The following is a 24905-nucleotide window of genomic DNA, read 5'->3' as shown; positions in this document are numbered from 1 at the left end:
TAAGAGGACACCTTAGAAAGTTTATGGGAAAATATAATAAAAAGATGAGTTTATTTTTGATGCAAACATATCTTTAAATGTATTGCTTTTCATTGTATTTGAACCGCAGAGAGACAGGGAGAGGTCCTCCACCTGCTGGTTCACTCCCCAAATGCCCTCAGCAATCAGAGCTGGGATGGGCCAAAAGCAGGAGCCAGGACCTCAATTCGGGTCTCCCACTTCGGTGCAGGGACCCAAGTGCTTGGAAATGAAGTAGCTGCGACACGAACCAGGTGCGCCCGGATATGGAACGTGGGCGCCCCCATGGGGCAGCTTAGCCGCCGTGCCCAGTGCCCACCCTGGGACCCAGCACTTCCAAATCCCTTCTAGTCGGTTTCCCGGAGAGACGAGACAAGACCTTCGGCATGCCCAGGCCTACCCTCTGGAGCAGAAATAAGTTCTTCTCTAGGAAAATATCTGCAGCGGCCCCTTGGGGTAGAGGGCTCGCTGCCTCCCCAGAGTTCACCCAGTCGAGGCTGGCAGGGGTTGGCTGTGGCTTGATGGGGGTCAGTGGGGGGAGCCGTGGGGAGAGGCAGGAGGAACAGGATGGGGGGCCAGGGCCGAGGAGCTGCAGGGGAGATGGTGGCGTTGGCCGTCTCCCCCGGAACCTCTAAGCAGGTCCCCCCACACACAGGGAAGGTGGCTTAGGGAGCTCAGGAGGGCGCTGGGGGGAGAGGGGCAGGGATGCCCAGCCTGGGGGGGGACAGCCAGCCCTGGGGGAGGACTGGTGGGTCAGGAAAAATGGAGGCCGCCTCCTCCTGGGAGAGATCAGAAAATCAGAGCACGAGGTAGGGGGCGGGGTGGGGCCTCGGGGACATCCGAGTGGTCCTCCAGGAGCCTTGTCCCACCGTCCTTCTGGGGTTTCCCGAGCTCCGGGGCTCAGGACGCCATGGGACCGCCCAGGGCTGGGCTTCCATCTGCCTGTCTCTCTCTGTCTCTATGTCTCTTCAAGGTGTGGGATTTAATGCAGTGTGGATGAGGCGGCCTTTTAAGCAGCCACCAGGGGGCGCCCACCATCAGCTCTTAGGCCCATCTGCCTGGTTTTTGAGGACGGGAAAGGGACAGTTCATCTGGGAAGGAGCTCCTAACAGGAGGCGGTGCTGGCCCTCGGTGTCACCTGGTTCCCTGGCGGGGAAGAATGGCCCTGATTCTCATTGCTGTCAGTTTCCTTGGGGTAAACCCTGCTGTGGAGGATCTGAGTTTTGCACCATGTGCAGTAGCTGACTCAAACATGCCAACAACCTCAAGAACACAGAACATCTCAAATCCTTGGTGTTAACAGAATGTAGCTTAATTATTAAAAAAAAAAAAAAAAAAAAAAACAGGGCAGCTCAGTGTCCCACTGGGGGGTACCTGGGTTTCAATGCCAGCTCTGCCTTGTAGCTCCAGCTCCCTGCCAGTGTGCACCCTGGAAGGCAGTGCTGGTGGCTCAAGTAGTTGGGTCCCTGCCCCCCACATGGGAGACCCAGCTTCGGCCCCAGCCCAGCCCTGGCCACTGAGGGCATCTGGGAGCGAGCCGGTGGGTCGATGGAAGGTCTTTGTTTCTCAACCAGGCAAATGAATTCAACTGCAGAATTCTGACAATTTGGCGTTGGCTGCCTCGGGTGGTCCAGCTCCCCCCACGGCAGCCCCTGAGCCTCGCTGTCTGGACCACACCACGCGTGCGCTCTGCTGACCCCACCGGCCCCACGTAGCCACGCTCTCTCCAAGAATCCCCGCCAACAGCCTTGCAGGGAGCTTCTGTGGAGCCATCTCCCCACTTTGCAGAACAGGAAACTGAGGCCCAGAGAAGCGCAGCCCCAGCCTCCCACCCCAGGCCACACGCGAGGATCTGGGATTGAAACCCAGGCCTGAACACCGTGTTGTTACGGCTAAGTCACTCCGTCCTTGCCCTCCCCGCGGGCTTCTGGGGGAATCCCAGCACCCAAACTCCCAGCCCTGGTGACCTGGAAGTCCCCCCTTTGTCACGCTTGGCAACTGGGAGTAGGCACCTTCGCTCAGAGCCAGGCCCCCTCCTCGCAGAGAGCAGGACATAGCAGGGCAGGCGTCTGGGAGCAGGGGCCAAGCAGCTGTATTTACTGAGCGCCTACTGCATGCCCAGCCCCTTGCCAGACACCGCTGCTCTGTCTCACTGAGGCGCCACGACAGCCCCAGGACGCACGTGCGTGACGATTCCACGATTCCACGTGACAACCTGGGGAGCCCAGACTCAGGAAGTGGCACCCCTGGCTCCGGCAGGTTGTGCTGCCGGGGAACCGGAGCCTGCTGACAGCTCTGCCTGCTGGGAGGAAGGAAGTGGGGTAGACAGGAAGTAGGGGGTGGCTCACCCAGCTGCTGGCGCTGGCAGGGGCTCCCCATACTCTCCTATCTGCTCCACTCCACCAAGCTGCGGATGGCTGTGGCAGCCCCTGAGACGCCCCCTGAGCATCCCAGCCCTGGTGATGCTCATCCGGGCTCCTGGCTCAGATCCATCAGGGGACAACCAGGAAGAGGTCTGACAGTGGCTGGGCACAAACACAAACAGTGGCTGGGCACAGGACAGGTGCCGGGGGCCGCGACCCGGCTGTGTGGCGGCTGGGAGTCAGGAGGGCAGAGGCTGAGACTCCACGGGGGCGGGGAGGAGGAAGAATGTCCGGGCACTGAGAATAGCTTGGGGTCCAGGTGCAGGCCCTGGGGGGATGCCCGCGGTGTAGCGGCTGGACCGAGACGGAGGGGCTCAGGGGAGACCGGGAGACTGGGTGAGGACGAGGGCGGAGGTGCGGGGCTGAGCGGCCGCTCTGGAAAGGGAAGGGCAGGAGCTGAAGATGGAGCAGGTGGGAGGCTGAAAAGCCAGAAGCCAGGGCCGGCGCTGTGCCGCAGGGGTGAAGCCGCCGCCTGCAGTGCCGGCATCCCATGTGGGCGCCGGTTCGAGTCCCGGCTGCTCCACTTCCCACCCGGCTCTCTGCTGTGGCCTGGGAAAGCAGTAGAAGATGGTCCAAGTCCTTGGGCCCCCGCACCCATGTGGGAGACCTGGGTGGAGCTCCAGGCTCCCCAGCCCAGGCCGTTGTGGCTGTTTAGGGAGTGAACCAGCAGGTGGAAATTCACTCTCTCTGTCTCTCTCTCTCTCTCTGTCTCCCCCTCCTCCCCGCCCCGTAACTCCTTCAAAAATAAATCTTGGGGAAAAAAAAAAAAGGAATCTCAAGTTCGGCTTCCGCAGCTGTCCCACTGGGCGGCCACGGAGCCAAGGCTCCTCCGGTCGAGGTTTGAGAACACTGGAGGGTGCCCTCCAGCCCCGGGGAAACCCACGGCCCATCCCCATCCGCGCTTCTGGGCCAGCAGGAGGCCCAGGACGGGGCGGGGCAGCCACAGCAGACGCTGGGGGGGGGGGGGGGGGGCCCAGGGCCCAGGCCAGCAGGCTCCTGAGGTGCGGGCGGAGCAGACCCACTCCTGGGCACTCACCGAGGGGAAGTGTGGCCAGACAGAAAATCCCATCTGGGCTACCCTCGGGGGAGGGGAAGGGTCAGGCCCCATGGAACCTTCTGGAATGCGTCACCATGCTGCCCCCCTCCCCCCTGCACAGCCACTATAGACTTCTTGTCACTTCCATTTTTTTTTAGTAACACGTATGTTATTTTAGTGATAAAACATTTATGGGCTTCCTTCATGATAGGATGACAAGATGGGGCACCGGGCTGGCATTGCGGGTTAAGCCACCGCCTGCGACACCAGCATCCCATCTTGAATCTGGGTTCAGGCCCCGGCTCCACTCCTGATTCCCGGTCCCTGCTCATGCACACCCTGGGAGGCAGCAGGGGACAACTCAAGGTCTTGGGTCCCTGCCACCCACGTGGGAGACCTGGACAGAGCTCCTAGGTCTTCCCGGCTTTGGCCTGGCCCGGCTCTGGCTGTTGTGGGCATTTGGAAAATGAACCAGTACATGGGAGATACAATGTTAAATGAACCCCAAGCCTCAGTGTCCTCATCTGAGAAATGGGACAATAGCAGCCTCACCTCCTAGCAGCCTTGGGAGGATCTGGGAGACAGGCGTGGAATGTACTTAGCATAATACCTGGCAGAGGGTAGCTGCTGGATAAATCGCAACTCCTAGGATTATAAAGTGTAGGGGAAAATAGCTCTGAGGGAAGCCCGCCGAGCTATTGTGAGGCGCGGGGGCACCGAATGGAGCATCATGGGTGACCTTGCTTTGTTTCTGCGGATTTTCCCGGGTTTTCCCAGCGTTCCTGGGTGGACAGGACAGAAATATCAAATGCTGGGAAATCGGGGTCACAGCTTCCCTGGTTGCCAAGGAAACCGTGGTCCCGTGGGGATTCTGTCCACACAGCAGTCTGGCTGCCAGTGCTTCTCACCTGGGCCCCCCGCCCCGAGCCCTGGCCATGGTTTGAGGGAGGGGCACTGGGACCCTCGGAATGGGGGTCAGCCACGCTGCTCAGTGTCCAGCTACACACACAGCAGCCCCCAGCCCTGGAAGGATCTGGCCCCAAACGTCTCCCGGGGGAGACGCCTGCCCTGAGGCTCCTACTTAGCCACGTGGAGCCCCCCGAGATTTCTGACCACGGTTCGTGAGCGTCCTCTGGGTCCCCCCAAGGCTGTGGTCATCGCCGCCCCTGCTTTTGCCCCTTCAAGGGGACACTCAACAGCCACCAGGTTCTTGCGATTAAGGAGACGGAGGGGGAAACGGGGCCCCGTGGCCAGGAGCCCCGAGCACAACGGAGCCCCCTGGGGTGAAGGGAGCAGGGTGGCTCCTGGAGCCCGTGGGCCCCTGCCCCAGGACCTTAGCACATGCTGCTGCTTCTGCCTGCCCCTCTCCTGTCTGCCTGGCTGGCCTCTCCTCATCCTCAGAGAGACCCTCTCTCACTCACTCGCACCCCCTCCCCTTGAAGGCACATCAATGATATCCGTTGTGACGTCACTGACCTCTGAGTTGGGGCTGCAGGGGGCGGGGCCTCTGTCCCTGCACATCCCGGGCACACAGGACAGATCCGGGATCCGGGAATCGCAGCGAGGGATGCCCTGCAGAGGCTGTGGGGACTGAGCCAAGGCCATGGGGCTGGCGTGGGCGGAGAAGCGGGAGGCCGAGGTTCCAGGCTTGGGGTCGGGAGCCTGGGTCAAGCCCTGGGCAACTCCCTTGCCCCGGGGCCCTCACTTGCTCACCTGGGAAATGGGGGCAGTGCCCTCCTTCCTACTTGTAGGGCTGTGTGCGCCTGGAGTGCCCAGGACACAGCAGGCGCTGACGAGTGCGCATCCCAGGAGAGAGAGGCCGGCGTGGGCCATCTGAGGGGCGCCGTGGGGGCTTCCGTGTCCCCCCCAGCCCCCTCCCCTGTGGTTTGGGGAGCAAGGCCCCGCCCTGTGGCGCTCTCCATCTTTAGGCCTAAAATTAGCTCACAAATTCCTGGCTGCCTGGCTGGGGCTTGCAGCCGACAATTCAAACCAGATGTTTGCAGCTGCTGGGGCCCAGCCCCCGCCAGCAGCCTCGTGTGTCCCGACTCACGGGGGTCACACCAAGCCTGGGGAGGCCACAGCCTGCCACAGACACCCCTGAGCCCAGGCTGGACCGCGGGGGGCTGGGGCGGACGAGCCCGGGGCCTGCACGTGCGCACCCAGGGCAGGGGCCACTCAATGGGGTGGGGACTGGAGTGGCTCACTGCTCTGTCCCTTCCAGCCCAAAGCCTTATGAGGTGCCTGCTGTATGGACGCCAGGCTTCTGTTAGCCACTACCTGGCTCGGGGAAGGAAGGCTCCCAGCCTCCTGGCCACAGCTGCTGCCTCTGGGACGTGGTCGGCGTGTCGGTTCGGTGCCACGTGCCAAGGCGCGCTGCCTCCTCACAGAAGCCCAGAGGAGAGGCTGCTGTCATCACTCCCATTTTACAGGTGAGAAAACCGAGGCCCAGAGCGGTCACTCAGCCCAGGGTCACCCAGGTCGGGAGCAGGCGGGCGTGGCTGCTCCAGGGTGCTTTTCCCTCCTCTCTCCCCCCCACCCCCGCCAGCCTCATCCAGCTCTTCCCAGCTTGGGGGTGGGGCTGGGTGCTGGGGAGGACCCTCTCTCCCCAGGAGGCTGCCCTGGCTTGTGGTGGCCACACGAGGAGGTGGCGCGGCAAGATTCCAGCCTCTGCTGGCGCTGTGGGCAGAACCGCTACTTGTGACTCCAGCATCCCATATGGGCACGGGTTCGAGTCCCGGCTGTTCCACCTCTGATCCAGCTAGGGAAGGAAAAGGAAGGGGAGAAAGGCTAGGGCGACAGGCGGGTGGGGAAGAAAGCTGGTGGTGTAGGTGACTGGGGGGTCCCTGAAGATCAGCTCCCAGCCGTCCCCACAGGCCCGCCCCTGCTCAGAGGCCATTAGGGTCCCGTTTCCAACCGCAAAGGCTGCTGGGAAGAATCACCTCCACGCATGGTCACGCTGGGGCAGGGGAGGCTCCTGGGGAGGGGTAGCTCCAGGGCACCGAGGGGGCAGCTGGCAGAGCAGGAGTTTGCATTCCCGCTGGCTGCCCTGGCATCTACGTGTGCCTAATAAAACCGTTCCTCGCAGGCCAGGAACGTAAATGTTTACAGGGCGTGCGCAGCTGGCCGGCGCCTTGGCCACAGGAAGCCCAGGACCTGGGCCGTGGCCTGAGAGAGAGAGGGAGAGAGAGAGACACTACGTGCCTTACTTTTTAAAGAGAGCTTTTATTTATCAGGTGCACGCATCTGAAATGCGAAATGAGAGTTTCCTGTTTGAACCCTGCAGCCGCCCCAGGTGCGGGTCATGCTCATCACCCCCCCCCCCCCCACTCCTGAAGGAGCCTCCTGATGACCTCTGACCCCGTTGCCGCTCAGGTTTGCCTTTGTTCTAGAACCATCCAATGTGTGCTGTTTTGGATCTGTGTTTTTTTTTTTTTTTAATTTTTTTCTTTCTTTTCGTTGTATTTGAAATGCAGCCACACACAGAGAGATAGAGACAGACAAGGGATTTTCCACCCTCTGGTTCACTCCCCAAATGCCCACAACAGCTGGGGCTGGGCCAGGCCAATGCCAGGACTGGAAACTCATCCCTGGTCTCCCATGTGGGTGGGCAGGGACCCGACATCACCTGCTGCCTCCCAGGTGGAGCTGGAAGCGGAGCTGGGACTCAAACTCCGTTACCAGAGGAGGGTGTCTCAAGGGGCGTCTGACGGCTGCACCAAATAGTATGACAGAGGGAGAGAGAGCGAGCAAGCGAGCGAGCTTCCGTCCGCTGGGTCACTCCCCAAATGCCTGCAACACGCAAGGCTGGGCCAGGCTGAAGCCAGGAGACTGGAGCTCCATCCAGATCTCCAGGTGGGCGGCAGGGACCCAGCACCTGAGCCCAGAGTCCTCCGCTGTCTCTCAGGGTGCGCGGTAGCAGGAAGCTGGCATTGGGGCTGGAGCTGGGATGCGAACCCAGGCGCTCTGACATGGAATGCGGGCGTCTTGCTCACCAGGGCCAAGGCCTGCCCCGGGGTCTGGTTCCTGTGCCCGGTGCACCTGGGAGACGCCTCCATGGCTGTTCCTCCCACTGCTGAGCCATGTCCCCAAAGGGACAGACCACAGCCTGTGCGGGAGCCCCTGAGGCTGGACGCTCGCCCATGCCTGCTTCCTGCTGGTGTAACTGAAGTGACACGGGTGCTTCTGTGGTCTTGGGTCAATGCCTGGGAGCGACTTTGCCAGGTCACGGGGAAGTGCGTGGCTAATCCGATGGGCGACCTGGTAGCTTTTCTCTCCTAGCAGCCGTGGTGAACATCCGGTGGCTTTACGGGGTGGGAGGTGGCGTGGCACAGGCACAACAAGTGGAAACCTGGCCAAGGATCACAAGGCAGCAGAGCCTGGGGCAGCTGCCACTGACCCAGGCTAGTCTTGGAAGGGAGACTGAGGGTCGGCTCAGAGCCAGGAGCTGCCACGGGTCCCTGGAGAGAACGGAGCCGCATCAGTCTCCTTTCCCCAGAGGAGCTCTCGTGCCAAGCCTTTCCCACCTCAGGGCCTTTGCACCTGCTGTTCCCTGGCCTGGACGCTCCTCCCTCTGCCTTTGCCCGTCTGGTTTCTCTTACCAAGCGAGTATCAGGCCCATTACCTCTCCAGAGAGGCCATCCTGACCACGGTGGCTGCAGCTGCTGCCCCTGTACCTGTCCCACCCCCTCCCCAGCCACTCCCATCCCCCTCAGATGCTCCAAGGTCTTATTTATTTACTTATTAGTTTTTTTATTTTTTGACAGGCAGAGAGACAGAGAGAAAGGTCTTCCTTTTTTTTTTTTGCCGTTGGTTCACCATCTAATGGCCGCCACGGCCAGTGTATCGTGCTGATCCAAAGCCAGGAGCCAGGTGCTTCTCCTGGTCTCCCATGGGGTGCAGGGCCCAAGGACTTGGGCCATCCTCCACTGCACTCCCGGGCCATAGCAGAGAGCTGGACTGGAAGAGGAGCAACCGGGACAGAATCCGGCGCCCCGACCGGGACTAGAACCCCATGTGCCAGCGCTGCAGGCAAAGGATTAGCCTGTTGAGCCATGGCGCCGGCTGCTCCAAGGTCTTGTTCCCTGCTGCTTCCCAGGAGCAGGGGCTGGAGTGGAGCAGGACCCTAATGTCAGGGAATCCCCAGTCCATCCTATCCCCTCCCAGGCCTCAGTCTCCCCATCTGTAACAAGGGCTGATGGTACTGGATGGGTTCAGCCAGTGGCCAGGCCCAGGTGCTGGGGCCCTGGTTCAGACCGGGGAAGCCCGCAGTCTACAGCCATGGTCTAGAGGGGCGCAGGGCTCCAAGGGGGAGCCCAAGGGCTACTGATCTCCCTCCTTGCAGGCTGCGGTTCCCAGGGGGCTTCCTGGAGGTGGTGGTGACTCAGCTACAACCTGGGGAGGGGCGTGGCCCAGCCAAGAAGGCTGGGGCGGGGGTGCTGGGGAATACGTGGACACATCTGGCTTACAGCTGGGGAAACTGAGGCGCAGGGCGGTTTCCTGGCACCTCCAGAGCTCTGGCCTGCCGGGACAGGGCCACTCGGCCACCTCGGAGTGCGGTGCTGGAGGCCGCTCCACGGGCGACCAGTTGAAGGCCGGGTGTCCACCGCCACATGAAAGCCCCAGCTATTTTTGCCCAGGGCAGGCCCTCATGGCCTCGGGGGCTGTGTAATTAGCCCTGGCCCTGGGCCCACCTGGGGCTGGAGTTGGGGGTTCGGTGGCCCCGGGGGCTGCCTGGCCGAGACCCGAGTGCGGTGGGTTTTCCCTCACCCTCCCTGCATCCTTAGCTGGGCGGGGGCTCCGGCTAATTCCGGCTAATTCCACGGAGGGCCCAGGGTGGGGTCTCTGACTTGCTCCTGGGCTGGGCGGAGGCCCAGGCGCTGCTCTGCATCTGGAAATGACAGGTTGCGGGTGGGCGGCCCGGCCCGCCCCACGCCACAGGGTGCAGGCCGTGGGGAGCGTCTGGGCCAGGTCCACAGCAGGCCCAGAACTGGTGAACGGGGCGGGGCGGGGGGCATGCGACCTCTGGGCCGGAGAGGACGTTCAGGGCGAGAGCTGGCCGGCCTCTGGGCGTGCAAGTGCACAGGTTCGAGGGGCCACCCTACAGTAAGCAAGCAGTCGTGGGCCGCTCTGTGGCCCAGGCACTGCCCTAGATGCTAACATCACGGCACGGGTCCCTGGGTGACAGCCTCGGGGGCTGCCCCAACAGGCCATAGTCCTGTTGACCTCGGGGTCTCTGCGTGTGCGGTCATGTTGCTGGGAGCCCTCCTGCATCCTTGCCCTCGTAAATACCTCACCATCTTCGAGGGAAGCCCCTCTGCGGCTCCTTGTTGGGCCCCTGTGCAACCCAGGACCATACCTGGCCCCCCACCGCCCCGACCCTCTCAGGGGCTCCCAGGCCCAAGCCAGCCCCTTCCCACTCTGGGACCTGCAGGGAGAGATCCTCACACCTGTGTGCTCCCCTCTGCCCGGCCCACTTGCTGGTCGCTGTGGCCAGGGCCGGGCTGCGGGCGGGGTGCACAGCGCTGGCTCCATATTACGTGCACCGAGAGACGTCCAGGACGCGCATGCGCAGGGCCTGCGGGCCGGCTACCGGCGCCGAGCGGCGGGTCCGAGGCTTCACTCGGCTGTGCCTGCGGGGCGGTGATCGGCCCAGCTGCCCACAGACTGGAAGCGGGGCTGGGTCGCCGGACGGCTGCGGCTCTGTCCTCAGAGTGTGGACTGGAGCGTTCCATTTAAGGAGAACATGTGTGTGTGCACGCGTGTACTTGTGCGTGGGAGTATGCATGTGTGTGCACGCCTGTCGTTCTGGGTGTGCATGTGTGTTTGTGTATGCATGTTCCTGTACATGTGCGTGTTTGTGTGTCTCTGTGTGGTCGCATCTTTAAATATTTATTTGATTTATCTGAAAGGCAGAGTTACAGAGAGAGAGAGAGCGAGCTGCCGTCTGCTGGTTCACCCCTCAAATGGCTGCAACCGCCAGGGCTGAGCCAGGGCAAAGCCAGGGGCCAGGAGCTCCATCAGGGTCTTGCACGTGCGTGGCAGGGGCCCGCCCTTGGGCCGTCTTCCGCTGCTTTCCCAGGAGCCTTAGCGGGAGCTCGGAAGGCAGAGGAGCAGCTGGGCCCACGTGAGCGCTCTGACCCGGGATCCCGGTGGAAGCCGCTGTGCCACACTCTCCCCGCCCTCTTGCCCACAGCAGATCTGGGCTGCTCTTTGTAGAAGTCATTTCTGGACACTTCCTCTCCCTGGCCTTTTTGGTCTGCGAGCCCCTGGGGGGCTGGGCTGTGTCACCTCCACCCGGCCAGCACCTGGAGCACTCTGGGTGCTCAGGGACCTCTCCTGGATGGATGAATACGTGCATCAGTGAATGAATGCAAGGGGCCCAGAACCCCTGGATTGCTCAGGTCAGGCCGACATCCTGGCTCCAGGGCTGGCCAGTGACTCAGTGCAGGACCCTGGTGGATCCGTTTGAGTCCACTCTGCCTCAGTTTTCCTCGTCTGTGAAATGGGGTCACTACCACAGCGAAGTCCATTTGGGGGCTTTGAGAGGCTGCAGACCCCAGAGTGTCAGAGCCAGAGGGAGCTCAGTGAGCTTCCCTGCCTCCTTGAGAAACGGGGAAACTGAGGCCTGGGGTGAGGAGGGGCCCTGGCCAGAGCAGGTGCCGGAACGGGGCCTCCTGCCTCGGGCCTGGACCTTGCATCAGGCCGGGCCTCCTTCAGCATATCCCGGCCCCCAACTCTGCACTCAGCCTGGAAAACCTGAGTCACAGCTGGAACCAAGGCCCGGGAACTTTCCTTCTCACTTCCAGCGGCCCAGAGCCTCTCTGACCCCGTCCTGTTTGGCGTGTGGGGTGGTGGGAGGGCCCGGCAGGACCCCGGGTTCTGAGAAGGCTGCGGGTGGGCCCCATCTGTCTGTCTGCCTGTCCGTCCATCTCAGCCTGCCCTGTCCCCCACCCCAGGTCAGGGAGGAAGCGCCCCAGCGGGTCCTCCGAGCAGAGTGCACAGCGGCTGGGCCTGCGTGTGGCCCAGCAGCCCCGCCCCTGTCCCCACCCCAAGCCCTCTTAATGAGACCAAGCTGGCCACGAGGAGGGAGCGAGGGAGAGAGGGAGGAGGGGCGGGAGGAGGGAGGGCGCCAGGCGCCAGCCCACAGCAGCCCCGGCAGCCTAGCGGCGCGGACGCTCCCGCTGGCCCCCGGCTGGAGTCCCCAGGCCCGCGCGTGGAGGAGCTGGTGAGTCCCAGGGGCCTGTGGCCGCCGTGGCGTGGAGGGGCCGGCGCCCTCCGGTGCACTTCGCGGGGCCTCGGGAAGTTTGTGTTGATGGGCACACGTGTGTGATGGCCACGGAGGCCCGTGTGTGGGGCTGGTGGCCCTGTGGCAGTGTGTGTGGGCCCGCGTGTGGACGCCAGGGCGTTGCTTCCAGCTCAGGGGGAGGACGGCGGGGCCGGCGTTGTGCTGGGCTGGGTTGGGGGCTGCGCGGCTGCGTGTGTCGTGTGTCCATGTGTGTTCTCTGTGAGTCCACGCTGGGGGCCCAGGGAGCTCTCCTGTGTGTCTCCGGGCTACATCTGGGGCCGTGGGCCTGGGCTGTGTGTCTGAGCTGGTGTCCCCCTGCTCTGCCTGTGTTGTGTGACTGTTTGCGTGTCGTGCGTCCATGCTACCGCTCTCTGTGTGTGGGTGTATGGGGGTGGGTGGGTGTTTGGTTGGAGGGGTTTTAAGTCTTCAGGAACCCCCTCCCCTTCCAGGCCTCCTTTTTTAGGGGCTCGGAGCTCCCCCGTCCCCGGCTGGTGCTCCAGCCATGTCCCCTCCCCCAAGCCACTGATTGGAGCCAGGTTTCCGTGGCCTGCCCCTCCTCCGCTGGCCACAGTCTCTGGCAGTGGGGTGCGCAGCAGCTCCGGCCGCACTCAGCTCTTGGGGTCTTGGGGTTCCCAGGCGTTAGGGGTGGATTTGCATTCCTCTGAGAATCCACAAACGCCAGCGGGGCCCTCTCGCTTCAAATGAGCACACCCCAAGTGAGCCTCCGAGTGTGTGGCACCCGCTAGCCGACACCCATGGTGGCCGGCCCTGCCCTGTCCTGTGCCAGCCACGGGCCAGGAGGTGGCCCTCGTGCCCAGGTCTCAGACATGCTGGCCCAGGATGCACAGCTGGGGTGCGGACTCCTCCCTCCTCCCTAGGGGCTCTTGCTGTGCCGCCCTGGGCAGGCTGCTTGCAGTCTCTGGGCCGGACCCTGCTCCTGATGGCCAGTGAAACTCTGGGCTTTGTAACCAGGAGTGTCCAGGGGCTTGGCAGGCTTCTCCCAGAGGGAGATGGGCAGCGGGTCGATTCCCAGTGTCCAGGCCGGTTCTGCCATCCATGGGCAGAGAGGGCAGGGACACGTCCGGGGCCGCATAGCCATCTCCTTCATGCCCAGCTGGCTTCAGGGTGGCTGGCTGCCCGCACGTACCTCCCCCTTTCTTGGGGAGTCAGGAGCTCATTGCCACGTGCATGTGCCTGTGTTGTGTGTGTGTGCATGTATGTCAGCGTGTGTCTGTGTGTGCAGCTCTGGGCTGTGTGTGCATGTCCGTGTGTGTGTTGCGCATGTCTCTCTCTGTGTACACGTCTCTGTGTGTGTGTGTCCATGTGTGTGCCTGTCTGTGTATGTCTGTGCTGTGTGTGCGTTTCAAAGTTATATGAGTCAGCCCGCCACATCTGTGCGTGTTTCGCATCCGTAACCAATCACGGATCGAAGATATTCAGAAAATAAAAACCATAGGCATCAGAATGCAAGACAAAAACCCGGGAGCACGGCTCGTCCCCCTGGGTGTTGTGGGTGACTCAGGGCAGACTGGGAGTCGGCAGGGGGGTGAGTAGCTGGGGCACCTGCCGGTGTGGGCACCGTGGGGGTCCCTGCAGGTACTGGGGGAGACTGCACCGTTCAGCTCCATCCGTGGCAGGGACTCGAGTCCCCAGAACAAGCCACAGGTGGTGGGCCGGTCTTGCTCCGACCTCACCGGTGCCCCCTTGCTTTGGGAACCGGACCTGAGCTGAGGGTGTGACCTGTCCTCTGAACCTTGCCGGTGGCCGGGGCCAGCCCCTCGCCTGCTCTGCCCGTCCGAAGCCCCGTCCCAGCACCCAGCAGAGCCCCCCAGCCGGGCATCCTAAGGCGTTGCTATCTGGGGCTTCCAGCCCAGCCAGCCTCTAGGACCAGAGATGGGCTCTCAGAGGCAGCCTGAAGGGGCCCCCAGCGAGAGGTCCTGGACTCCCATTGGCCAGGAGAGTCTGTGTGCTCAGCACCCAGCCCCTCCGTGAACTTGGCCGTGAGGAATTTATTACTCAGCCAGGCTGTCTGGGCCAGATGGGGTCTGGGGGTTCACGCCGGGAGCAGCTTTCCCCGCTGCGCCGGAGGCTGGGGCGGGGGTGGGGCGGATGAGGGCTCATCTGGTTCCCATCTGGGGGCGGCAGGAGGGGCGTGGCCTTGTCTCAGCCAGGAGGGTTTCCCCCGGGGTCCTCCTGGCCCGGTGTGGAGCCTGGAGGTGAGGGGCAGCCGCCAGCCGCCCGGCAGCTGGGCTTCCTGCTGAGTTCGGAGACCTCAGAATCTGCGCTCTTGTGGAGCGGGAGGGAAAGTGGGGCTGGGGCAGGGGCCCGGGGAGACTGAAGGAGCCTCTGACTGAGCCCTGTGGCTGCCCAGTGCAGGGGGAACAGCAGCTGGGGGCTGCTGGGGGGCTCTCTTCTGGGCCGATCAGGATTCATGGAGAAATCCCTTGTAAGACATTTGCAGTAGTAGCTGGTGCAGGGCAGTAATTAGATGTCTCCTTATTAACTTCGCCAAGTCCGCCGAGATACATTTATTGAGCGCTGGCTGTATTCCAGAAACGGGGCAAGGCCCTGAAGATGCGGAGGTAAATAAGATTCTGCCCCTTCCTCTCCAGGCCGTCCAAGGATGGCGTTGGAGCTGGCGTGGCCCTGCCCACGAAGAGCTCTGAGGTCAGGGCGGGGTGGTGCCCACACTCTGTGCTCGCTCTGCCTCTACATCCCGAGCCCCTGGGGTCTCCCGAGCCCTCTGGGGTCCCGGCTGACCTCTCCCCTCCCTGGTGTCCCTGCAGGTCCCGGGGACAACATGGTGACGGCCCCCAGCGTCCTCGTCCTCTCTCTGCTGCTGCTCCTGACGTCCGTGCCCGCGGGCGCCCACTCCATGTTCCTGGAGGACGTGGTGGGCAGTGGAGAGGCCGAGGGCTCATCAGCCTCTTCCCCGAGCCTGCCGCCGCCCCGGACCCCGGCACTCAGCCCCACGTCACTGGGACCCCAGCCCACGCCCCTGGCCGGCCCCTCCGCCCCCACCAGCCTCCTGGACGGCATTGTGGACTTCTTCCGCCAGTACGTGCTGCTCATCGCCGTGGTGGGCTCCCTGGCCTTCCTGCTGCTCTTTGTCGTGTGTGCCGCCCTCATCACACGCCAGCAGCACAAGGCCTCGGCCTACTACCCGTCCTCCTTCCCCAAGAAGAAGTACGTGGACCAGAGTGACCGCGCGGGGGGGCCGCGCGCCTTCAGCGAGGTCCCCGACAGGGCTCCGGACAGCCGGCCCGAGGAGGCCTTGGACTCCTCCCAGCAGCTCCAGGCTGACATCCTGGCTGCCACCCAGAACCTCAAGTCTCCGGCCAGGGTGGCCCCGGGCAGCAGGGAGGGAGCCAGGCTGGTGGAAGGCAGAGCAAAGGAGGAGGAGAAGGAGGAGGTGAACGAGGAGGTGGAACAAGGAAGCCAGCAGGTGCACCTGGAAGCCCAGGGACATGGGGTCCCAGCTGAGAAACCAGAGGCGGAGGAGGAGCTGTGCGTGGGGGTAGCCGGGAGCGCCGTGGCAGCCAGCGAGGGCCAAGGGGAGCCGGAAGAGTCGCTCTCGCTAGCGCAGGAGGCATCCATGGGCCCCCCTGGAAGCCCCTGTGCTTGCAGCACCATCTCCCCCAGTGTCTAACAGCCCCCAGGGCTGCTGGCCCGGCTGGCAGAGCCCTGGGGCATGCAAAGGCCTTCAGTCCTGCCTGCTGCTCCCTGTCCCTTCCTGTCCCGTCCTGCAGCGGGTGGAATGCTGGTCTCTGGGCTACCCCAGGAGTCTCACCGAGGGCCTGCAGCCCCGGGGGCACAGCTCCTCCCAGGAGGTAGAGGAGGCCTTGTTAGAGCGAGGACTGGCCGTGCCCGCCAGTCCTCCAGAGGGCGTGGTCGTTGCTGCTTTCCGTCCAGCTGGCAAAGAAAATCCGTGTCACCGGGAGTTTGGGAGAAGGTCCAGCGAATGCAGTCCAGCCCCAAATTCAAACGGTGTCATCCTTGGCCCTGGCATGCCCGTGTCCCTCTGCCTCTTCTTCCGCCGGAAGTGGACCTGGCTGGCCAGTTAGGGAGATTCTGGGAGGAACCCCTGGGCTCCCCAGTGGAAGCAAGATCAAGGTCAAGGCGTCTCAGGAACAGCACCCCAGCCCCCCAGGGCTCTGCCACGTCCGGAAGCGCAGGCTCTGGTCGACTCTGGCTTTGTTTAGTCTTTGCCAAACTTTTAAAATTAGCCACAGCGGGGAATCTGGCCCTGCCCATGCGGCAAAGCCCGGCTCTTAACCATCCCAAAGGCACCCCCGGTTTCTCGTGGGTCCAGGTTAGGGCGTGGGGGGCAGGGGGCAGGGTCTCTTGAGGACAGGGCTGTGTTTGAGGGGCCCGCACCCTGGGGAGGGTCTCTGACGCCCGGCCCGGGGCAGGGGGCCTGGCTGCCCCCTGTGCTCACACGCGTGAGCTGGCAGCCACCTTCAGTCGACAGGGAGCCTGGGCGCCGTCCTCACAAGGGGAGGTTCTGGGGGGGTCTTCTCCCTCATCCCTCTGTCTGGGGTCCCCCAGTCTCTGCATAGCCCTCTGGGCACCGAGATATAACCCACTGGCACAATAAACCCTGATTCTGGCCCCAGGCTCATTGGTTTTCTTGGGTAAAGGGGTGATGCTGGGGGTGGGGGCGCATCTGCAGGGCAGGGGCTGAGCTGTCTTGGGGAGACATCAGCGGTGTCCCAGAGGTAGAAGGCGGGGGTGGGGGACAAGAAGGTGCCCACGGGTGGGCGTGGTTGTCCCCAGGGTACAGCACCAGCCACGTGGTAGTCCCAGATTCCACACCCGCTCTAGGACACAGGAGCAGGGGAGTGGTCCCAGCTGCCTGTCCTGGGCGGGGTGGCCGGGCACTGGTCCATGCCAATGCCACCATCACCAGGCTCCTCCCTGCTCCTGACCGCGCATCCCCGCCTGTCCCTGCTCCGCCCTGGAGCCTCCAGCTGGAACCCCGATGTGACCAGAGTGGGAGCTGCGTCCTTGGTCGTGGGGGTGGGGAGGCCATCCCCTGTAGAGCCTCGCTTCCATGGACCCCACATCCGCCCGCCCGAGGGGACCAGGGTCGGGCTCCATGACACACGATGGCCTGTGTCTAGCTCTGTGGGGCCAGGCCCTCCCCTCTCTGGAGAGCAGAAGAGGAACGCCCTGGACCCCCGCACGCTGTGTGGCTCTGACCGAGTCGCTCAACCTCTCTGGGTCCCGGGCACCTCTCCTCATTCCGGAGCCTTCTGCAGGGCCTCAAATGTCTCCGTGACAGAAGAAAGCCCGGGAAGACAGAAGCCAACACGGGAGACCCTTGGGGAACAAGGCAGGGCCAGTTTCCCTATCAACAGCTTCCCCAGACTCACCGCGGCTGGGCCCTTCCCAGGACTGGTGGAGGCGTGGGGGCCTGAGCAGGAGCCATGCTGCTCTCACCTCTGAACTTTGACCTTTGAGGGGCACTCTTCCACCTCCCGCCCCCCGCGGCTTCGATGTCCCCTCCTCCAGGAAGCCTTCCTGACAGCATCCGCCCAGCTTGCCTTCCACAGTGCCCCGGGCTCCGTTGTATGAGTTCATAGGTCCCGGGCCCTTGCTTTGTTGGACCCTGCCCTGAGCACCTGACATCATCAACTCAGACTCACAACCCCACAACATGGGCCCTGTTGTCATTCCCAAGCTACAGATGTGGAAACTGAGGCCCAGAGGGGCACAGTCAGTTGCCCAGGTCACGCAGCCAGGACTCCAGCCTGGTGCTCCAATGTAAGCATCTGAGTCTGCTGGGCGCCTCTGGTTCCGGCAGGAATGAACGAATGAACGAACAAGTGAGTGCCTCCCTTGGGGAGGTCTCAGCAGGGCTGCACCCCAATCTGGGATGGGGGCTGTGTCATGGGTGTGTGTCTAACCGGGTCCCAGCAAACCGTGAGTCACAGCTGGGTGTGTGGGGGGCTGGGTCAGGGCGCGGGATAGGGGTGTCCCCTGCTCCCAGGGGCCCTAGGAGTCTTGCAGGCCCTGACCAATCCCTCCCCACCCCCCGCCCCAGGACTCAGCTGCCGCCAGCCTGGGAACCCGGCCCTGGGCCAGGCCTGCTGTCACCATAACAGGGGAGGGGGGGGAGCGAGATCGGCTCAGGACGTGACCCCGGGCTCAATGTGGGACCTGGGATGGGGTGGCCCCTGCCCTGCTCTGGATGGCTGGAGTCTTGGCTGGGGTGGGGGCGGGAGGAGGCAGAGGGCGTGTCTCCTTCTCCTTTCCCCTGGTCTGCCTCCTACGGCTGTAGCAGAACCTGTGGGGCAGGGCCATTTACTAAGCTGTGCAGGGACTGGGGCTCCTGGGCAGGCCAGGAGCATGGGGCAGGCATCTGGGAGGGCCTCTCGCTGCCTTGGAGCATGGCAGAGCAGGTCCCCATGCGACAGTCAGGGTGCCCGCCCCACCCTCTCTTCCTCTTCTCCAGCTCTGCCATCCTGGGGCCCACCCCCACGACCCCATCCAAGCCTAGTGAGCTCCCACCCCCAATGCAGGAATGCACAGGAATCCGAACTCCGGGGGACTTGCAGGGGGGCTTGCGCCCTGGGGTCCGACTGTCTGGGTGTGTGGCCCTGGGTCCCCGCACTGGGCAGAGGTCTCCACCCTGCACATCACCATGACCTGCCACTTTCTAGAAATGCTGACTTCTGGGGCCAGCCCTGTGGCCCAGCAGGTTAAGTGGCCATTTGTGATGCCAGCAGCCCGTATCAGAGCGCAGGTTCCAGTCCCAGCTGCTCTGCTTTTCTTTTCTTTTTTTAAAGATTTATTTATTTATTTGAGAGTCAGAGTTACACAGAGAGAGGAGAGGCAGAAAGACAAAGAGAGAGAGAGATCTTCCATCTGATGGTTCACTCCCGGAGCTGTGCCGATCTGAAGCCAGGAGCCAGGAGCTTCTTCTGGGTCTTCCACATGGGTGCAGGGGCCCAAGGACTTGGGCCATCCTCTACTGCTTTCCCGGGCCATAGCAGAGAGCTGGACAGGAAGTGGAACAGCTGGGACTTGAACCAGTGCCCATATGGGATGCCGGCGCTTCAGGCCAGGGTGTTAACCCACTGTGCCACAGCGCTGGCCCCCGTGTTCTGCTTTCAATCCAGTACCTGGGAAGATAGTAGAGGCATGATTGGACTCCTGCACCTACGTGGGAGGCCTGGATGGAGTTCCTGGCTCCTGGTTGCAGCCTGGCCCAGTCCTGTTGCCAACGGAAAGTGAACCAGTGGGTGGAAGCTAGCTCTCTCTCTCTCTCGGACTTTCAAATAAATAAATAAATCTTATGAAAGAAAAAAGTACGGACTCCCCAAGGCAAGTAATGGTCACGGCCAACATTCAGAGTCCCTGGGAAGGGGTGCCTCCCCAGCCGAGCTCCTGGCACACACAGGGTGCACCCGTAACCACATTCAGCCCACGTGAATGCAAGAGGAGCAGCGTCAGGACCTTCATCCTGAAGAGGAGGAAACGCAGCTCAGAGGGGTCCAGGGACTTGCCTGAGGCCGTTCAGCCCAGCAGACTGGGGATTCGGACCCGGATCTGACCAGCCCCTCGGCTCGGGCTCTCCAGCACTGAGCTTCCTGCTCCATTCAGAACACAGCCAGGACCCGAGGCCTAGTCCCTGTGCAGACAGGGGAGGGGCATCTCCCTGCGGCTCATCCCCCGCCATCACTTCCTAGTTGCAATACCGCGTGCCCCTCTCCCCACCTGGAAGTTCAGCTGGGACCCAGCCTTTCTTGGCTCTCGTTCACCGAGGCCTGGAATGGTCAACTCTCCCTCAGTCGGTGTTAGTCAGGCGTCCAGGTTTGGAGGTGGCCTGGGAGAAGGTAGCAGGTGCACTGGCCGCTCTGTTTCCCAAACACAGCTACATAATGAGCTCCTACTATGTGCCTGGACCCTGGGACACACTGTGCACACAGCGGACCCGTGCTGTGTTCCAGTGGAGGAGACGAAAAAGGACCAGAGAATCACCCAAGTGCACCTGCCCTGACCAGCTACAGGAATAGTGGTTGTGTGTCCGACGCTCCATCAAGATGGTTTTCACGGCTTTGCGGAGGGTAACTGACACACAGTAAAAATATTGACCGTGTACAATCTGCTGCTCTACCACACATGTGGATGCTCATTAAACCATCACTGTCACAAGTTCATGAGTGCGTGGCACCTCCAAGTGTTTCTTTGTAGCCCTTCATAATCTCTCCTTACTCCTCCTCCCTTCCCCAGCCCCTCCCTGAATCCACAGGAAACTATTGATCTCCCTTTGTCACTGCGTTTTTATTTTCTGGAACTTTATGTAACTAGAGCCATCTAGGGTGTGCTTTTTTGGGGGCCAGGGTCTGGATTCTTTCCCTCCCTATAATTATTTTGAAGTTTCTTCATGTGATTTTTTTTAAAAAAATTATTTTATTTAGTTGAAAGGCAGGGGCCAGCACTGTGGTGCAGTGGGTTAATGCCCTGGCCTGAAGCACCCCATATGGGAAGCTCCACTTCCGATCCAGCTCTCTGCTGTGGCCTGGGAAAGCAGTGGAAGATGGCCCAAGCCCTTGGGCCCCTACACCCGTGTGGGAGATCCAGAAGAAGCACCTGGCTCCTGGCTTCGGATTGGCGCAGCTCCAGCCGTTGTGGCCAATTGGGGGGTGAACCAGCAGATGGAAGACCTCTCTCTCTCTGTCTCTGCATCTCCTCTCTCTGTGTAACTCTGACTTTTAAATAAATAAAATAAATCTTAAAAAAAAGAAAGGCAGAGTTACAGAGAAAGAGGGAGAGAGAGAGCGAGCGAGCGAGCGAGCTTCCATCCATTGGTTCACTCCCCAAATGACTGCAATGTTTGGGGCTGAGCCAGGCTGCAAGTAGGAGTCAGGAGCTCCATCCAGGTCTCCCACGCGGGTGGCAGGGGCTCAAGCACTTGGGCCCAAGCCCATTAGCAGGGAGCTGGACCGGAAGTGGAGCAGCCGGGACTTGAACTTGGACCCATATGGGATGCTGGTATTGCAGGTGGCAGCTTAACCTGCTGTGCCACAGCACCGGCCACTCTTCGCGACTCAGGTTTCTGCTGGTTGGCATAGAGTCGTGTTCTCCTGCTTGGATGTACCACGCAGTTTGTCTGGCCATTCACCTGCCAATGGCATTTGGGTTGCTCCCTGGTTTGGGCCATTATGAACAAAGCCTCTAAGAACAGCTGGTGTGAATTTATTTCTTCTTCACGACCTTCACCGTGGTCGTTACTTCTCCCCATTACACAGGTGAGGAAAATGGAGACTCCGAGAGCTCAAGGAACTCACACAACCAGAGTTTGTGAGCTGAACCTTCAACAACGGGCTGTGTCAGGTGAAGAGATGTTAGGGCCCTGTGCCCCTGTGAGCCATCAGCTCTGCAGGTGACTGACGCATGTCACAGTTTGAGCAGCACCGAGCCGCAGCGGGCGTGTGCAGAGCTGGGTGTGTGCAGAGCTGGGCGTGTGCAGAGCTGGGTGTGTGCAGAGCTGGGCGTGTGCAGAGTTAGGCGTGTGCAGAACTGGGTGCGTGCAGAGCTGGGCGTGTGCAGAGCTGGGTGCGTGCAGAGCTGGGCGTGTGCAGAGCTGAGTGTGCGAGGCCCTGCGCAGTCCTGTGCAGTGCTGGCCCCCTTGCCGGGCCCTGGTTCTGCACCCGGCTGTGGAAATGATGGGATCGTGCTGCGAGGAGTCGGGCTGGGGTGGGGGCAGAGAGCCATGTTTTCAGCAGGTTTGCATTTCGGGCTCTTCCGGCTGCCGCTCCGAAACAGTAGAGGGATTTGGCGCCGGCTCCAGGGCTGCGCGGTCCCCACCACAGCTGCTCCCCCTCCCCACAAGAGGCCCAGGTTTATGGCGGCAGCTGCAGGGTGAAAAATAGCCCTGCTCGTAAATCCACTCCAGCCCACGAGAGAGATGCCAGAGGCCCCTGCGACGTCTTCTACCCGCCCAGGGCCCTGCAGGGACCTCAGGGGAGCCCTCGGAGGCCTAGGGCCAAGGCCTGGGGTGGCCACCTGCGGTGTCTCCCTTGGGGTCTGGGGAGCCAGATTCAACTGGAAGAGATGGAGTGGGGGAGGCACGGGATTGAGGATGGGGGCTTGCCACGGGCAGGGGGAGGTGGGGGGGGCCTGGGGCTGTTGCTAGCTGCCAAAGGTGGGGTGCACGCAGTCCCCTAGACGAGAGCAGGAGGCTTCTGTCTGCACACACGGGGCTGCTCCAGGGTCACCTCTGCTTCCCAGGTACAGCAGAGCCTCAGGCCCATGGCGCGCAGACTCCTGCACTTGGCAGCTAGCGGCGTTCCTCGGGCACAGGGCACGGGGGCTGGGCAGTGTTGCAAAGCCCAGCCACCAGGGATGTCCTGGGAAGCCCTGGAGGTGCAAAGGACACACACAGAGGACAGAGGCGGGCTCAGAAAGAGCCTCCCGCCTGGGCAGCCCTCGGCGGGGGCCTGGCGCCCACTGCCGCACAGGGGTCGCGTCTCAGCTGTTCCCTGTCTGCCTCCGGGGTGCGGTGACCACAGCCAGGCCTCAGATGCTGTCTGGGCGACGTGAGCAGGGGGCGCCCGGAGGCCTGGGCCCCTCTGTGGCAGACACCAGGGCTATTCAGGGCAGGCTAATGCCACGGTGACCTGAGCGGCTCGTGCTGGTCCCTGTTATGTGCACGTTGACATGAACTTGCCAGCCCAGATTCTGGGGGCTGGGGCCACGGAGCGGAGCGGAGGGGAGGGGACAAATCACCCGCAGGCACAGAGAGGGCAAGGGTATGGATCTGAGAGCCTCGGGATCCCAGGGCCAGGCTGAGTGATCTTGCCTGGCTTCCACTGCTTCTTGGAGCCTCCTGCACCTGCGGAATTACAGGTGCAGCGCCACCAGGAGGCGCCAGTGAGGAAGCGCAGGTGGAGCCTCTGGCCCCTGACAAGGCCGCTGTGTACCCAGTAGGTGGTTAATAAGTGCTGAGAAGGGTGCACTCAGCCTCCTGCAAGGCTGGGATTGAGGGGGAGGGGGAATTCCTCTGCACCTGCCCTTGGGAGGTGCCCCTCCTATAGCCCGTGTTCTCAACATTGCCTAGCGCTGGCCACCATCCCTTTATATAAGCCAGCGAATGGGGGGCCGATGTGTCCAGACCATGCTCCCAGCTGCTCCCAGCTGCCGGGCCCTGCGTCCCTCGTGATCTCCCTGAAGGAGAAGCAGCGCAGAGGTCCCTGACCACAGCCGGTTGCTGGGTCAGGCCCTTCCTGTCTGTCCACAAACAGCCCACGCCGCAGGCACGCAAGCCCCTTGGCCGGAGGGAGACCCACACTGGCGGCGCGTGCATGAGCCACAGCTCGTACGGGGCCCTGCAGGCAGCCGCGCCGGCCCCCTTACGGGGGTGGGGGAGGCTCCAGTGTGCTGGTGGGGCTGCCCAAGGTCATGGAGCCGCCAAAGGCCCAGGCCCGGCACATTGGCCTCTGAGGCCCTTGCTCCTCTCCAAGGCATTGCCCATCAGGAGATGCTGAGAGTCCCAGGGCCTGCAGGACAGGCCCGAGCCCTGGGGGTCTCCAGAGGCCCACAAGTCCTCCTCCCCAGCCCCATCTGGTGTGCAACAGAGCTCTGGGCCGCCGTGGGGCGGTGGGCTAGAACCGCTACTAAATTCTTCCTGTGACCTCGGCTAACTTAACAGCATCACGTCTGTGAACCAGCTGGTTCTCCGTACTGCTGTCACGGACTGGGGTGAAAGCTGGGTGTCCCCTTGTGGAAGGAAACAGGGCAGCCTCTCCCGACGTTGGACCTGGCCTTGCCGTCTAGCCCAGAAGTTCTTTTCTGGAACCTGCCTACAGAAATACCTGTGGCTGGGAGTTCAGCTGGGAGGGCGAGGATGCTTGCGTCAGGGCTGTTTAGAAGAACCATCTGTGAGCTCTTCTGTGCAGAGGGGGGATCTAGTGAGTGATCCAAGGCTCTGAATTTAAAAAAATTTAAATATTTATTTTGAAGGCAGGAGTGGGGGGAGGGAGAAAAGAAGAGAAGAGAAGAGGAGAGAAGAGGAAATCTATCCACTGGTTCACTCTCTGGTCGGCCACAGCTGCCTGGGCTGGGCCAGGCCAAAGCCAGGAGCCAGGAACTGTGTCTGGGTCTCCCACATGGGTGCAGGGGCCCAAGCACTTGGGCCATCTTCTGCTGCTTTCCCAGGCCATAGCAGAGAGCTGGATCATCAAGGGAGCAGCTGGGACATACCTGGTGCTCATATGGGAAGCTGGTGTTGCAGGTGGCGGCTTAACCAGACCCTTCTCTGGCTGATATGGATGTCTTTGAAGACACAGAACGTGCTCCTGCCGGCCAAGCTGCACCGGGAGTACGTGCAGGGCGCAGCACGTGGTGCAGTAGCTAAGACTCTCGGGACGCCTGTATCCTACATCAGGGCACCACGGGTTTGAGTCCCAGCTCCGCTTCCAATCCAGCTTCCTGGTAATGCACACCCTCGAGTGTCTGGGTTCCTGGTCCTGCACCTGCGAGACCCGGATGGAGTTCCCGGTTCCCCGGAGCCATTTCAGGTATTTGCGGGAGTGCTCTGTCTCAAAATAAACAAATTGCTCTAAAAATGTTAGGAAAAGACCGATGTCCGACAGATGACTGGCTGTGGCCCTGATCCCTCTGAGCCCTTTGTCCATTGCTGGGTGTCGTGTTGCAACCATGAGAATGCCTGCAGGAGGAGAGGAGGAGGTGACTGAGGGTCCTAGCATCACAGCGGTCACGGTCACGGTCACGGTCACGAGTTTCCTTATCTTGTTCCCGATCCTAATGAGGACACTTCTGAAGTTTTGCTGGTGGCCACGAGGTTTGCTGTCGTTTCCCAAAAAATGTCCTTTATCAAGTTAAGGAAATGTTTTTCTATTCCCAGACTGCCAGGATGTGGGGTTTACCAAATGTTTGCCAGCGTCTATTACCTTGATGGCTTCCCGGCCCTGCTCCCACACCAGCTGGTTTTGTCCCCAGCGTGGGACCTCTCTGTCCCCTGCACTCTCCCGGCCCCTGTGTCTCTCCCCAGCAGGCAGAGCTGTTCAAGGCCAGGGCGCTGGGCAGGGGCGGAGGGAGCTGCATGGCTACGTCAGCATTTTCTCTCTGCGGGTGTCTCCTTGCTAAGCCCAGGGGGGTGCACATTCCCCGCCCC

The 24905-nt window shown here is 62.1% G+C and overlaps 1 protein-coding gene across 1 annotated transcript; it reads left to right on the top strand.

Annotated features, from left to right (window-relative positions):
* Positions 1-11616: 11616 nt before the first annotated feature.
* TMEM119 (transmembrane protein 119) lies at positions 11617-16371 on the top strand. Its single transcript, XM_062182124.1, has 2 exons — positions 11617-11701; positions 14548-16371. The coding sequence occupies exon 2, from the start codon at positions 14562-14564 to the stop codon at positions 15408-15410; it is 849 nt and encodes a 282-aa protein (XP_062038108.1). The 5' UTR covers positions 11617-11701; positions 14548-14561; the 3' UTR covers positions 15411-16371.
* Positions 16372-24905: the final 8534 nt, after the last annotated feature.

The sequence above is a fragment of the Lepus europaeus genome, chromosome 23 (assembly GCF_033115175.1).
Source record: "Lepus europaeus isolate LE1 chromosome 23, mLepTim1.pri, whole genome shotgun sequence".
Classification (NCBI taxonomy): Eukaryota; Metazoa; Chordata; class Mammalia; order Lagomorpha; family Leporidae; genus Lepus; species Lepus europaeus.
Note: the sequence above shows the minus strand (reverse complement) of the source record. Positions and strands in the feature narration are given on the sequence as shown.

What these genes read in the sequence shown, in the direction of transcription:
- TMEM119 (XM_062182124.1), top strand. Translation starts at nt 14,562, where the DNA reads ATGGTGACGGCCCCCAGCGTCCTCGTCCTCTCTCTGCTGCTGCTCCTG.